This window comes from Vulpes lagopus, chromosome 3, assembly GCF_018345385.1.
Source record: "Vulpes lagopus strain Blue_001 chromosome 3, ASM1834538v1, whole genome shotgun sequence".
NCBI classification, from domain to species: domain Eukaryota; kingdom Metazoa; phylum Chordata; class Mammalia; order Carnivora; family Canidae; genus Vulpes; species Vulpes lagopus.
The window spans coordinates 103,862,469-103,878,081 of record NC_054826.1 but is presented as its reverse complement, the minus strand read 5'-3'; the positions used below and the strand labels follow the sequence as shown (position 1 = coordinate 103,878,081).

The 15,613-nt window shown below is 55.2% G+C and overlaps 1 protein-coding gene across 2 annotated transcripts in view; it reads right to left on the bottom strand.

The window, feature by feature from the left end:
• MAD1L1 (mitotic arrest deficient 1 like 1) overlaps positions 1-14,826 on the bottom strand; it is a 345,450-nt gene extending 330,624 nt beyond the window's left edge. Inside the window, exons 1-8 of one of the 2 annotated variants that reach the window (XM_041747758.1) lie at positions 14,567-14,826; positions 12,433-12,595; positions 9,187-9,327; positions 6,684-6,863; positions 4,054-4,178; positions 3,126-3,207; positions 2,063-2,193; positions 1,818-1,932 (exon numbers count right to left, since the gene is read on the bottom strand). In XM_041747758.1, the coding sequence (XP_041603692.1) occupies positions 1,818-1,932; positions 2,063-2,193; positions 3,126-3,207; positions 4,054-4,178; positions 6,684-6,863; positions 9,187-9,327; positions 12,433-12,582 (924 nt within the window). In that variant the 5' untranslated portion in view covers positions 12,583-12,595; positions 14,567-14,826. The remainder of the gene's footprint in view (positions 1-1,817; positions 1,933-2,062; positions 2,194-3,125; positions 3,208-4,053; positions 4,179-6,683; positions 6,864-9,186; positions 9,328-12,432; positions 12,596-14,566) is intronic. The other variant, XM_041747757.1, reaches the window with a different exon arrangement.
• Between the last annotated feature and the right edge of the window lie 787 nt (positions 14,827-15,613).

Below are 15,613 nucleotides of genomic sequence, written 5' to 3'. Positions count from 1 at the left end.
CACCAAAATGCTCCAAGTCTGCTCCGGAGCAGATAGCTTACTCCCACTATAAACATGTTCACTGCCTCATTTCTTCCTGGTCCCACGGAGTCAGGTAAGACTCTCAACAGTTAAAACATCGCGAAGTGGAGACAGAGTGGCAAACAGCCTCACGCATGGTCCCATTAAAACAGCCTCTGCCCCAGGGCAGACCTTGGTATTGAAACCATAAGAACCTCCTGCCTCTCTCACATTCCAGGACCTCCAAAGGATGCCAGGCCCCAGGGTAGAGCCCTACAGCCCAACTGACCCCAGCTGCTGTGGCCGACTAGGGCCCAGGGCCCCACAGGTACAAAAGGAAAAGGTGGGGACATCCCCCACCTGGCAGGTGAGGACATCCCTCCCCACACTATGTACGGAGCTGCCTGACCTTGCATTTAACATGCTCTCCCGCGCTGACCCACATCCCATGTTAGAGTCCCCACCAACCTTCTAGAATGTAAGCAATGTGAGGGCAAGGATCATGTGCCTCTGTTTGGCCTTCCCTTACCTCCACCCAGGCCAAGCACCATGCTGGCATACCTGCATTCACTCAGTTACTCAAGTGGCCCCATCATGTGCCAGGGCCAGGCTCATTAGCAACTGTCATTACAGCCAATGCTTAGTGACCATCTACCAAGTGCCAGGCACTGTTGAAGCACTTGACATAAATTCGTTGAGCCCTCACCATCCTGCAAGGCACACACCGTTATACAGCCAGACAGAGAGGTTAAATAACTTGCCCTGGGTCACAAAGCCAGCAAGCAACCATGGCAGGATTTCACACGAGGCAGTGTGACTCTGGAGGCAGAATCCTAACCAATTTCAGAACTGTACAGAGGAAAAGCTGCTCAGTCTGGAGCTGTGTCCTTGGGGTAAGTTCAGATGTAAGCCAGTATCCTAGATACTGGATACAGTATCCTAGGTCCCCACCCCATGAGGCCACAAGCCACCAGCATGGCCAAGTGCGGGGCAGCTAGCAGCACACTCCCACCACCTAGGAAACAACAGAGGGCCACATGGCTTATAGGTAAGGCAGCAGGACAACCCAGGAGGCAGCACAGAAGGACGGCAAGACCCAGGCCCAAAGGCCAGGAAGCTAAGTGCTGGTATAACCCGCGTGCACTGAGCAAGACAGAGCTTCTGCACCCTCTTGTGTGCCCCAGGGAGAAGTGGGATGCTTTCAGCACAACGTACTACGGCCAGCTCTACAACATCAGCCCACATAATGCCACTGTGAGTCCCAACAACAGACACAAGCAGAGGAAACAGAGCCCAGACATCTGCTCACGTCTGCGGGAGGGAAAAAGGTTTGTGTCAGGTGTCCGACACCGCCTCCTCTCTGACTCACTATCTGTATCAGTTTCCCCGTTTTCCGCCACCCGGCGGAAACAATACAACACACACTCTTACAGCTCCTCCTGGAGGCTCTTGGGAAGAACCCAGTTCCAGCCCTCTCCAGCTTCTAGAGGCCCTCACTCCCTAGCTGGCAACCCTCCTTCGTCTCCCACACCCCAGCAACAGGGGGTTGGGTCCTCCCCAACATGACATCTCTTTGACTCTCCCCACGTCCCCCACCCCATGAGAGGATTCATGACCACTGGCCCACTGAGCTCACCCAGCAGAGTCTCCCAGCCACAGGCCAGCTCATGAACACCTACACAGGAGGCCAGGCAGTTCTGAGACCACCATTCAGCCCACCACACCAGCCCAGTCCTTCCACATTTCAGGAAGGCAATTGGAATATCAAACACCCAGGGTCCCACCCCCAGGGAACAGCCCACTGCCCCGGGCCCCACCTCCTTCTCCAGCTCCAAGACGACCAGACTCTCCTGCATCTTCTCCTGGCGCCCCAGCCGCCGCCGCAGCCCCTCCAGCTCCTCCCTGAGCAGCCCATTGGTCTCTCGCATCTCCCTGGTGGGGCCAGAAACAAAGTCCCTCAAACAGCCAAGTGCCCCAGACCTAGGAGCACAGCCTAGTGCCACCCCGCACCCGCCAGCCCTGTCTCTGGCCCATCAGCCCACCCTGCCCTGCGCCAACTCACCGCAGGTAGGCGCTCTCCTCCCGCAGCTGCTTCAGCTCCCTCTCCATCTTGGGCAGCCGCATCAGCTCGGATTTCATATTCTTAACGACTGAAGCATCCTGTTCCTGCAGGGACAGCTTCTGCTCCAAATCCTAAGTGAGGCCGGGGACAGAGAAGACAAAGTCAACCACTGTGGTCAAGCCCCCCCCTCCAAAACACCTGCCCTGGCTGCACCAGGTGTGCTTCTGTCCCACACCCTCATGTTCACTTCCAAGGGGACCCCGATGTGGCACTACAGGCTGGAGTCACACCTCCATGCTGCACTGCCCTCGGGGGCAGGGCCCTAGCACATGCCTGTCCAGGGACAGGCAGCCAAGGCTCCCTGAATAAACATATCAATAAAACACACCACTCCTCCCCTGCTAGACCCACTCTTGCCACACTAGCCCCAATTTAACAAGTGAGCCTTTCCCATGTTGACAACAGCCTTTTCTTTACGATCCGCAGTCTCCTTGAGACACAATGGGGACAGCTGGTATCCATCAGTAACAAGTCACCAAACACGGTCAATGCACGGTGCTGGGGACACCGCACGGACAAGAGCAGAAAGCAAACTCGTGATAGCTCTACATGCTCATGAGGCTGGTGAAGAGGATGAACTAGGCTTCTGGACGTGGGGGTATTGCCTGTAGGGGGACTTCGGGCTCCATAACCCTGCCTGAGTGACCTGGGGCTGCTGCAGGTCAGCAGCAGCTGACCAGCTTTGCTTCCTTGAATGGCCTCCTGGCTCCCTCCTCTGCTCTTCAAAGTGCTATTCTCCAGCTGCAGTGCTGCCCGGCTCTGGCACCTCACTCTTGCTCAGCCTCCTGGCCCATCTCCCAGAGTTTGCTTGCCTACATGGCGTAGTGTCTGCTTTTTTTCCCCAGACTCGAAGTGCAATGATGTTATCTGTGTCCCATGTTGCCCTGTCCCTGCTGCTTAACCCTGTAGCTGGCACAGAGCTGGGCCATGCTAATGTTTGATGAGTGACTGATTGGTCTTGGTCTCACGCACTGAGCCTGTGTCAGAGATGGGAGTAACTCACCCTGATCCTCTGCTCCTGGTCAGCCCTTGCTTCTTGGATGGCCTGGAGCTCCTGAACCTTCTGATTAGCCTCCTGACATTTCCTATCAAGAAAAGCACATAATATGCACAAACAGGCAGGGGTAAAGCCAGCAGCTGCCTTCACCCTAGAGGCTCTCCAGCGTGGACCCCCAGGTCCCAGGGCACTGTGGCCTCAGTCTCCTTCGGTCAAGGCAGGTGCCCAGCCCACACCACCTGCAAGGCCCTGTCTAGTCCCAGCACCCACAGCTGTTTTCCCTTTCCTCTACTGTGCACCCCTGGCACAGCCACAGGCAAGGACCCTCCCATGATTGGGCCCCCACACACTGCCAACCCTCTCCTAGGACAACATCTGTGAAGGTAAAGGCCTAGACAACAGGGAGAGAATTCCGCCCTCCGACCTTTCAGAGTCCCATGCCTGCTCAGAACACAATCCCTGTCTGATCACGGCTCTGGCCCACACCCCACTCGCCCCAGGGGTGGCCCCACACAGCCTTTAAAGCCTGGCTTCTCGGGAAGCTCTTCGAGCAGGCAATCCCAGCCCCCCGGGAAGGGAAGAAATGACTGCTCCCCACTGTTGTTCTCAGAACACTTAAAACATTTATCAGCCTTGCTTCAGTGGCCCCTGTGTCTGCCACCAACTGGCTATGGACGGGGAGGACAGATCTAAAGGGCACTTGTAGGTCCTTGGGGCTCAGCACATACGGCACACATGGTCGCTGGGTGTTTAGACCACAGAGAGCACATGATGATGAGCCTGGGCTTTTCTGTTCACGGTCTTCCACACTAGTAAGAGCTGGATGCGTGGCTCAATACGGGCCCCAGTAGGCTTTGGGCTGACCGGACCTGGGGCGACTGGTGGGCAGGCCATCTGGTGAAGGGCAGGGCCCCACCCCAGCACACCCACTCACTTGTGCTGCAAGGCCAGTTGCTCCTTGAGCTCCTGCTTCTCAGACTCCAGGCTCTTCACCTGCATCTCCTGGTTCATCACACTCCACTGCAGCTCCGAAACCCTCCCCTTCAGTGCATTGATGGTCTGAAAGCAGAGCGGAATAGGCCACAGCTGCTTACAGTATGTGGCCCACCCACAGAGGGGCACTCCTGACCCAGAAGTAAACAGACAAATGCCCCTGAAAGAGGCTGCCCCTCCCACATCCCTCCCATGGGCAGGGACCAAGCCATCTTCTCCTTTAGGACACACGACCTGGGAAGAAGAGATACCACCCCCCAACCCAACCCCAGAGTACTCCAACCTGCGGCCTGCCTCACATTTTCCTCAAGAGACTAGGTCATGGTGACAAGCTGCCTACCAAGAGAGGCTGAGCCCCATGACATCTGTCACTTGGGATCCTTGCTTATGCCCAGTGTGCTTGTGTGGCTCTCTCTCCATGCCTGTCCTGGTCTCTCCACCCAAATGGGCCCCCATATGCCAGCTAAAACACTCCCTGTGAACCACAGCCAGGCCCCTGTGACACAGTCAAATGGTGGACTGAAGCCATCTTCAGAATGATGCTACAGGAGCCCCCTACAATAAAGGAGCCACGGGAATGCCATGCAGACCTAGTGCCCTCAGCCAGAAGCAGTGGGAGCAGAAAGCAGGAGCTGGGAAGGCTGGCCCGCGGCAGAGCCTCAGGACTTTCAGGCGCAAACCTGCTGCCTTTCCATCAGACTGCACCTTCACCAGGTGACTTCCTACTGACCATCTGGTGACTGCTCTCCCTCTGTGGCTTTCCCAGTCAAGCCAACAGGGAAGCCCACTCATAAACATCACTGTCAATTAACCTCCTGGAACAGTGGACAGGGACCCAGTCCAGCAAACTCCCCACAGTGAGGGACACCAGCAGTGCCAGGGCACCCCCTGCCAACAAGGAGACCTGACACACTCTCACCTGGTCCAAAAGCCCACGCCAACCCAGGACCCACATCAATGGATCAATGCTGCTACCCAACATTCCCCAGGGGAGGCAGACACAGGCCATCTACAACCCATACTCCAACCATCTGCACAGTCTGCTCTGTTACTAGGGTGCCTATCAACCTGGGCATCACAAAAGAATGAAAGTACTAAAACACACATAATTAGGAAGACAACCTTAAAAAAAAAAAAAAAAAAAGGAAGACAAGTCTTCCTGATTCCAGATTCCAATTAACGTACACTGGACACCAGGCGCTGTGCAGGACACAGGGTCACATGGCTGGCTGCACACAGGACACGGACACGGCTGTGGGGAAGCTGAGCAATCAACAGCAGGACTTCCCAGTACTGAGCACATGACATCTCCCAGGCATTGTGGTGAGAGCGAGCTCAGGGGCAGTGACACCTACTGAGAGTCACAGAGAGAAGGCTTCTCCAAGGAAGTACAAAGTAACAAAAACAGAATTCAGGATCCTCCATCCCAGCTGGCCACCACCTTCCCACCGTTGGCCCCTTTCTCGTCCTCTTTGCAATGTGTGTGGCAAGGGTCTCCTACCACCTCATTCTTCACTGACCAGAGAGCATAGGCCCTGCTCTCCCCCACAGGCCCCACACCAGCCTCCCAAACGCAAGCCCCAGAACATGGCCTAAGCAAGCCAATGGCGACACAGGGACTTGTCTTGAGGCCCATCACGGTTCCTCTCCTGCCAACATCCATATCAGAAGACAGATGTAGTAACAACCTTAACATGCTCTCCAGCATTGCCAAGGCAAAAATAACCTGCAGCCTGCTTCCCAAGATCTATCAAGTAGAGAAAAGCACGCAGAGACAGAATACCAATGATCCTGTGCCCTACTCCCTCCCTGGGCAGCGCTTCATCTTTTTCCTCAAGACACCTGTGATCCACACCGCCACAGCAAAGGGACAGAGAAGATCAGGAGAGTCCAGTTTCCACCAGCGTCAATGTTTGGGCTCTGTTTCTAAAATTTATACAACCTTTAACTGGTAGAGACAGTAAGGACTACAGTTCATCTATGCACTGGCTTCAAAGACATTCACAGATGCTAACAGACCCGCTAATAATAAAAGAAATGCAAATTCAGGGGTATCACTTACATCTTCAGAAAGGGAAGGTAAAAAACAAAAACCCACAAGTATTTCCAGAAGATATCACCATCCATTACAGGTAAGGTCTCAGGGAAACCAGAGCCCTCAACCTCGCTGCCAGGACAACACAGCACCTGGTAGCAAAAGTCTGATGGCTGTCCCCACCGACCTCAAACCCCACTCCTATGGATGTGTCAGAATAAGGAACAGAAGCAACAAGCTACGTGCTACCTGCCACGTTTGTGTGCATGCATGTATACATTACCAGGATGCACGCAGACATTTCTTTAAATGACAAAATGCAGACCTGTCAACCATTAAAAGTCTTAATTACAAAGACTAAGAAAGTGTTTGATTTATGAAATGAGGCCACAGAGTGGAAAATGAGTATCTTTACTAGAATGACAACGATGCAAACACCATCAAGCACATTCGTGGCCAGGAGGCGCCACAGTGGGGGTGCCCCAGTGCTCCCACACCTCTCCCCCGAGAAACGCCACTCCTGGGACAGTCCTCACCTCACCAGCTGCAGCCAGGCCCTCTTCCTTCTCCCGCAACTTCTGGCCAGCAGTATCCAGGCTCTGCTTACACATCCTGTGGCGCTCCAGTTGCTCCTTCATCTTCTCCTCTGCCTCAGCCTCCCGCTCCTGCAGCTGCCGAATGCGCGTCAGGAGCTCCTGGTTGCGGTCCACCTCGCGCTGCCGGAGTGGGGAGAGTGAGTGGGAGTCGGGAGGCCCACCCCACTCCTCCCTCAGGATGGGGACCCCTCCAACACAGGCGCTGCCCATGCAGCAGGCCCTGCTCACACTGCAAGAGGCCAGGCCCCTCCAGGCACATCTTTTCCCATAAGCCTTCAAAACCACCATGAGTCTTATGCCAGGAAGGCAGCCACAGGACTGAGACTCCTCACTCTGACGTAACTGGGGGCCTCAGGAGTTAGTAGCCACTTAGGAGCTCACCCTCAGCCCCAGAAGAGTGACCTGTGCTGCCAACCTTTGACCTCCTCCCGGGAAGTGGAGCTGCAGAAGCTCCCTACAAGGCTCGCCAGCATTCCCAAGGCAAGTGCTTATACCAGGACTCTCTAGCCCAGCATCAAGGAGGAGCTGAATGAATGCAGAGAACACGGCCTGCTCAAGGGACTCACAGGGATAACAAGCTGCAAGTACGGCCTCCGAACAGCCAGGGGACCCTTCCACAACGCAGGGCCCCCAGGGAGCCCACTACAGAGCGGGACATAGCATCTCTATTCAGGCTGCTGGTCCCAAGTAGACACGGGCCATCCATGTAGGTTCCCAGATCTCAGACACCAACCAAAGTCTTACCATCTAAAAGGTTCTGAGATCCCCACCCACTGCCAAACTGGCAGTCCCTGAAAAACTGTGACAGATGTCCAAGACTCACAATTTGAAAGCCACTGGCTCAGACGGTTCTGGGTCACATTCAGCCACGTCTGTGGGTGGGAAGGGAAAGGCCTCTCGGAGGAAAGCGAAGCTCAGTGAGGGCCCAGGATTAAACTCAGCCCTGCACGCTTCAATTTCCCCAAGAAAAGACTTCCACCATCCGTGCAATGATCCCCCCACTCACCCACCCACCCATTCCAATGTATTCTAAGCACCTATAAGGTGGCATGGCCTGTGCTGGACCTTGGAGACCTACGGCAGCCAGGCCAGGCCCTGTCCTTAACAAACTATAGCCCAGAAAAATTCCAATAGCTCCACATGCCATGCCTTCTACCCAAGAGCCAGGGCAGTAGCACCACCAATATCACAACTCCGACCATCTGATGGTCCCTGGTGCCATCCCCACATCCCTAATAAGGCACTTTCAAGAGCAGCAAGATTCCCGCGGCCTCTCCCTGTCCCTTCCCACCAATTCCTCCAGGACTGTCCCTCTAGGATGACACAGAACATTAACTAAAGTCCCACCTTAAGAAGCCCTCAGAGCAGCACCAGAACCAATGCTGAAGCCATGGGACCCACTCACAGGCCATGTTCCTGGGCTACGAGGCCCACACAGCACACCATAGCCAGAAGCCTGCATACCAGGGTTGAATACATCCAATTAGCATAACACCCTTGAAGACATCCACTATTCTTACAAGACTAAGAAAGTGTGCAAATATGCCACGTAAGGCAAGAATGGGGCCAGATATCCACCCTTGGGGAAAGCGTAGGCAGATCAGAGACTTTCTGGTCCAGTGCTTTGCCTGAGTCTTGGCAGCATTTCTGCAAATGATGAGCACTTATTGACAACCTCTGGCAAAGTGCTGTTGATAAAGCAGAAGAAGGAATTTACACCCTCAGTAAAAACCTAGTACCTTCTCTAGGTAATGGAGGGTTGCACCTTCCCAGCCTGCCCTGGCTAAGCCAGGGACAATAGGAAGTACCCCCAAGACTAATCCTTGGTCTTAGGCCCTATAACCATGTGAACAAAACTGGTCTGGCCTGGATCTGATACCTTTACACAACCAGTGACTTTCTAAACCTGTCACTCGGGGGCACCTGGGTGGCTCAGTGGTTAAGCATCTGCCTTTGGTTCAGGACATGATCCTGGGGTCCTGGGATTGAGTCCCACATTAGGCTCCCTGCAAGGAAGCCTGCTTCTCCCTCTGCCTGTGTCTCTGCCTCTCTCTGTGTATCTCTCATGAATAAATAAATAAAATATTTAAAAGAAAATGCTGGATTTATAACCCAGTTCTTCAGAGCAGGGGGTTTGAGGGTAGCAGGGAAAACAGGCAGCTCAGCAGAGGAAGGCCCACCAGAACCAGCACCTCCCTAGGCAGACATGGCAGACAGTTGTCCCCTGTGCACTGCCCACCTCAAGGACATCATGCATAGTTGCTATCTGTGGCCTAAGAAGGCAGGCCCTAGCACCCCACAGGCTGAGCACCCAGGCTCCCAGCCAGGAAGCTCACCTGCCGTATGGCCTGGCAGGCTGTGTGCACAATGCCATGATGCCAGAGCCAGCTGCCTGCACCCTCCTCAGAGCTCCTAATGGCCAGAGCCACCTCCTTGCACCCACCTCATAGCGCCTGGCACTGGTGCTGGCTGCCCGCTCCAGCTCCACTCGTGCTCTCTTGTGGCTCAGTTCCATCTGTATCTTCTCTCGCTCCACCTGGACAACCTGGGACTTGGAGCGGATCCACTCTGCTCGTTCTTCCAACTGATCAGGTCACACCCAAAGGAAAGAGAACCCTCAGCAGCTGTGCCAAACAGGTGAGTGGCTTGTCTAACACTCACTCACTGAACACCAACCCCCCAACAAGGCCCGAACTCAGCCCTGGGGACAAAGGCTGGATGCTGGGCCCCTCGTTGGAAATGAGGAGAGGCAATAAACAAAAACTAAACACTAACAAGAGAAAAGTATACTTTAAGATGACAGCATGTAGGTTTGTTTGAGAAAAAGGGGCGTGTTAGCTTCCTATTGCTGTGTAGCAAATTACCACCAACTTAGCAGCTAAAATCCCATAGTAGTGGCCAGGTTCTGGGGGCAGGCCAGGCACCCACAGGTTGTCTGATCAGGATCTTATAGGCTCAAATCAACACTCGGATCAAGCTCCAAACTCATCTGGGCCTTAGGATCCTCTTCCACACTCTCATGGCTGGAGGACATGCTATTAGTCTTGCGCTGCTGTCACCTCCTAGAACCCGCCCACATGCCTTGCCATGTGGCCCTCTCCACCTCCAAAGCCAACAAGGGACAATCCCCCATATGCAGAATCCTTCTCCTGCTCTATGTGGCTGATTGCTCTGTCTGACCTAGCCACCTAGGTTCAAAAGGCTCATCTGAGAGGTCAGGCCCACCATCCTGAGGTCGACTGATTTCAGTTCTTAATTATGTTGGCAGAATCCTGCTACCACAAAACCTCGTTGGTATTTAAGTGGGAGGAAGTGTGGTCCACCAGGGGCCAGGGATTGGCAAGCCATCTCAGAAGTCTGCCTACCACAGAAGGTAGGTACATAAAGGTGGGGTCAAGCCTTGAAGGCCCTCAGAAGACCCACGAAACAGTTTCACAGAACCACTGACTGTGTCAGGGCCTCGTCCTCACCCGGACTGGAGCTTGACTATTCCAGGAATGGCTGGCAACACAGCAGCTTGCAAGCACTAAAAAGAAATGCAGAACCTCAGGCTGAACTCCAGAGATGCCCAATCAGAATCGCCCTTTTACACAGTCTCAGGGTTTCAGAGGCATAAAGTCTGAGAAGCACTGGGCTACAACAAGTGGTTGTCAGTTCCACCAGGGACACTTGGCGACATCTGGAGACACCGCTGTCAAAAGAGGGAGTGGTAGCATGTGTTTACTACTGGCATCTAGTGGGCAGAGGCCAGGGATGTCCCTTAACATCCCACAAGGCTGTGGCCCTGCAAAACAAAGAATTATCCAGCCCAAAATGTCAGCAGAACCACAGATGAGAAATCCCAGACCAGAAGAAAGGCATCTTCTCTACCCCCCACCCCACCCACACACTCTTTGAGGGCCTAGATCCACCCTTTGTTTACTCCTCTGACATTTCCTCTCGTTTCAGTTCACGTCGGTTAAAGTGTGGGGGTTCCAAAACCACCCTCCATCAAACTCACTGGCCTTCCCAGTCTCTGCCTGCAGATAAGGCCCAGCCCCTCCAAAGGACGGCACCCCCAGCTCTCATGGGCACTACCGCCCAGTGAGCAGGAGCCCAGAGAAAGGTATCTATGGCCACATCTTCCTGGTACACCAACTGCATTTGAAGGAAAGTAACTGAAACATGTTTGTATCAAATCAACACTGACATGTAGCAGAACAGACTGCAAACAATTTCCCACAGAAACTGGAGCTTAAAAAAAGGGCAGGGGATGGGGATCCCTGGGTAGCTCAGCGATTTGGCACCTGCCTTCGGCCTAGGGCGTGATCCCGGAGTCCCAAGATCGAGTCCCACATCGGGCTCCCTGCATGGAGCCTGCTTCTCCCTCTGCCTGTGTCTCTGTCTCTCTCTCTCTGTCTCTCATGAATAAATAAATAAAATCTTTTTAAAAAGGGGGGGAGGCAGAGGGGTGGGGGGAGGACTGCTAAGCAAAAATGTCCAGACTCTCCAGACCTCTAAGTTCTTAGTTCCCTCACCTGCCATTTGGGGGTAGCTTGGTAGGGCACAAAACCGCTAAGTCCTGGCACACCACAGGACCAGGTCAGGGCCCTCGCAGGTCCTCCAGCTACAAGACTCTAATCAGCTTAGTCTGACTTGGGATCCCCCAAACTGAGGAGGCCCTCAATATCACTAGCTTAGTGAGAACTTGGCTTCAGAAGTTCCATAGTTCTGACAAATTAGCCCAAAGTTCCTGGACATTTGCATCAATGAAATTGTAACACTTTTTTAGACCAAAGTTGCCAACTTATTTTACCAGTGAGCAAGAATCAAAAACAAAACAAAACAAAAACAAAAACAAAAACAAAAACCACCATCATTTCCAAAAAAGTGCTCTACTGGCAAAAAACAAACATTAAAAAAACAATTTCAGAATAAAAAAGTCTTTGCCAAAAAATGGTAGTGAGCAACTCAGCCCACTAAAAAAACAAAAAATATTTGAACATTCAGCAAATGAATGCATAAAAACACAGGAGCATTTCTCTTACCAAATGTTGCCTGGGGCTCCTCAGGGATCCCAGGGCCACAGGACACCACTGGCTCTGTCACAGGCCATTACCAAAAACTAGCTCCAGCTGCACAAGCAGGGGACTGCTGCCTGATGTGGCGGCAGTGCACAGTGGCAGGGGCCAGGCTGCAGACAGCACCTCCTCCTCACGTGGACCCAGTGACCCCTGCCCCCATGAGACTGACCCTACAACTCTGTGGAACCTCAAGTCCTCCAGGAGACCTTCATGGTCAATAGTAAGTGTTGCTAAGAACGTGAAATGAGGGACTCCTGGGTGGCTCAGCAGTTGAGTGCCTGCCTTCAGCTCGGGTCGTGATCCCGGAGTCCCGGGATCGAGTCCCCATCTCCCTCTGCCTATGTCCCTGCCTCTCTCATGAATAAATATTAAAAAGAAAAAAAAAGTGAAATGAAGTGAAGTAAGACTTCTTATAGAAAAACTGTAAAAGCCACATCATGGCAGACTAAAGCCAAAATCTGCAAATGGGTCCCCAAAATCAGAGACCATGACACACCCAATCTTTCTCTTTACCTGGAGAACCCTCTGCACACAGGGCACTCACCTGGACTACTTGCAACTGGAAAAGGAACTGTCAAGGGCACACATGTTCCACCCGAGACCCCTTCACGCTACACAGCACTCACCTGCATGCTCTGTTGGTACTGCATCTGCAGAGAACCTTGGGCAGGGGTGGAAGCATCCAGTCCAGATCCTGCCTCCACCCGCTGGGAAATGAAGTTGTTCAGAGACCTCAGGGTGGACAGCACAGTGGTGTTTTCCATCAGGTCATCCATGGCCACTTCGCTTCTGGAGGAAAACAGGGAGGGGTGACGGTGAGCCTTTGCAGGCACCATTAGCTCTACCAGAGGTCTAGGCAGGGGCACTTCTGGGTGGCCCCACTCTCCCAATGCTCCCTCAGAATCCTGACAATACTCCAGTGTCACAGCCACATTTCCGAAGTTAATTGGCAGTGTGGTCTCATCTGGAAAGTACGGTCACGAGGGTCACTTTGCACAGTTGTTGTGAGGATGACAGCATCCATCATAAGTTGGATGCGGGGTGCCTGGTGCCATAGTTCATCACTCTGCCTATAACATCACACAGGATATCTCAGGCCACGCAACAGGAGACGAGGTCTTTCTGCACATATTTCACACACCATGAAAGTGAGGCTTCAGAAAGTTACAGAACAGGCTGGAAGCCAGATTTGTGTGGCTCTAAAGTCCGGTGTGCTCCATAAGCCAGGGCACGGGGGGGCAGAGCACAAGCACCCCCCACGCGTTGGTTAGGCATCTGCCTTCTGCTCAGGTCTTGATCCCAGGGTTCTGGAATGGAGCCTTGCAGGGTGGGCTCCCTCCTCAGCGGGGAGTCTGCTTCTCCCTCTGCCCCTCCCTGCCTTGTCCTCTCTCTCTTGCTCTCTAATAAATAATTAAAATATTAAAAAAAAAAAAAAAAAAAAAAAAAGGAAAGAAAACCAACTCCAAACCTGCATCCCCAAACCTGTACTGATGGTGGCCTCACACCTGCCAACCAGTGGGTAGGGAGCATCTCAGGTGCAGTTAACAAGCAAAGGTACCCCTTAGGTAAAAGGCCAGCTCATACGGACTTTCCTGAGCATTAGATTGAAAACACCTCCCCACGTTCCCCCCAGAGGAGGAAAGAAAGCAAGGAATCTTAGTTTGACTCGGAATTTCCGTTTGGGGAGGACCTTGGCCCTATGCACACAGAGCCCTCCTCTGTAGGCCATGTTTCCACCCCAGACAACACAGCTGTCCTCTCCACCTCTCAATCACACTGCATGTGAAAACATGGAGTGGAAGGTGGAACAGGACAAGCAAGCACAGAGTGCTGAGGGCTGTGGCAGATGCAGGCCCGAGCTGCACTGGACAGCAGAGGTCCACTCTAGAAAGCAAACCCTTCGAACGGGGCCATACTCTCCGACCAGTGATGGGAAGTCAAGCTGGGAAGTCCTGGTCCCGAGAGGCGCCCCTATAAGAGCTGATGCGTGTAATCCCCCGAAAGGAAGACCGCACACGCTTTCAACGGCCTGGAACTAAGTAAGGCGCTGCACTGGGGATGCGCTTAGGCAGTACTCAAACTCCGTCCTCTTCACCCAAGAGACTCCAACCCTCAACCCAACCGCGGAAACCCAAGCGCTGCAAATCACAACCCCTGGGCTGCCCTTCCTGGCCTGGGCACTACTCGGGGCTGGGGGGGGGGGGGGCAGGCCGCCCCGCTGCAAACCCCGGCTCCCAGGCGGCTCTGCCAGACCCCAGGCGCCCGGTGGGGTCTGCCCGGTCCCGCCCCCCGGCCCCGCTCTGACCCCGCTCCGACCCCGACCACGCTACAACCCCGGCCCCGCCCTGACCCCGCTCGGACCTCGACCCCGGCCCCGCTCCCCGTCACCAGGGAAGCTGACTGGAACCCCGGCTCCGCTCCGACCCGGCTCGGACCTCGACCTCGACCTCGACCTCGACCCCGCTCGGACCCCGCTCTGACCCCGCTCGGACCTCGACCCCGGCCCCGCCCTGACCCCGCTCGGACCTCGACCCCGGCCCCGCCCTGACCCCGCTCCGACCCCGGCCCCGCTCCCCGTCACCAGGGAAGCTGACTGGAACCCCGGCTCCGCTCCGACCCCGCTCCGCACCGCCGCCGCCGAAGCCGGCTCGAACTCCGGTCTGGATCCGAGGGACCGAGCGCGGCGAGACCAGCGGGCAGGGGGCCGGGCCCGCCTCGGATATCCGCCCCCACCGGGGACCCCGGCGCCCGGCCACTCACCTCAGCCCCAGCCCCGGCAGCTCGCCACCGCGGCCGCTCAGATCTCCCTCCTCTGCGTCCGAGCCCGCGTATCGCGAGACGTGCCGCCGCGCTCTCGCGAGACCTGGGCAGCCGACCGTGAAGCCCCGGGTCCGTGCGCCGCCCGGGTCCTGCAGCTCCGCGTGCGCCCCAGAGCCGCCCGCCCCGGGAGACCGTACTCGGACTCTCCCCAGAGGCCGGCCCGCAGGTCTGTGGGGGGGCCCGCCTCCCGCAACGGGACGGATCTCCACTGGGGCAGTAGCTCGCGCTGTATCGTACGGAGTAACGGAGTAGCACCGCCCAACGGTGGCCTCTTAGGGCCAAACTTTCCTGTTCTTGACAACTCCCCAAATTCTACTACAGTGTTTGTTAGCTTGAATTAGTACGTTTTTACTTTCCTCGGGATCACTGGAAAAGCAAAATACTCGGCTATCCTCCCAGGGCCCCGTGAGCTCACACAGCCTGAGACCCTCATCCAGTAACGGGGCTCTCCCTTCTGAACCTCCTCCTCCCTGAACCCCCGCTCCCCGACTGAGCAGTCGGTCTGGAGGGTCTGCACTGTGCCCCGAAGGTTTGCACACACTGCCCCCCACTCAGGGTCTGGAGGGTCTGCACATACGCCCGCACCCGGAGTCTGGGGGGCCTGCATATACGCACACCCAAGGGTCTGGAGGGCCTGCACACACCACCCACCCAGTCTGGAGGGTCTGCACATTACGCCCGCACCCGGAGTCTGGAGGGCCTGCACATACGCCCGCACCCGGAGTCTGGGGGGCCTGCACATACGCCCGCACCCGGAGTCTGGAGGGCCTGCACATACGCCCGCACCCGGAGTCTGGAGGGCCTGCACATACGCCCGCACCCGGAGTCTGGGGGGCCTGCACATACGCCCACACCCGGAGTCTGGAGGGCCTGCACACACCACCCACCCAGTCTGGAGGGTCTGCACATACGCCCGCACCCGGAGTCTGGGGGGCCTCACTCACACACACACACACACACACACACACACACACCCAGGGTGTCTGG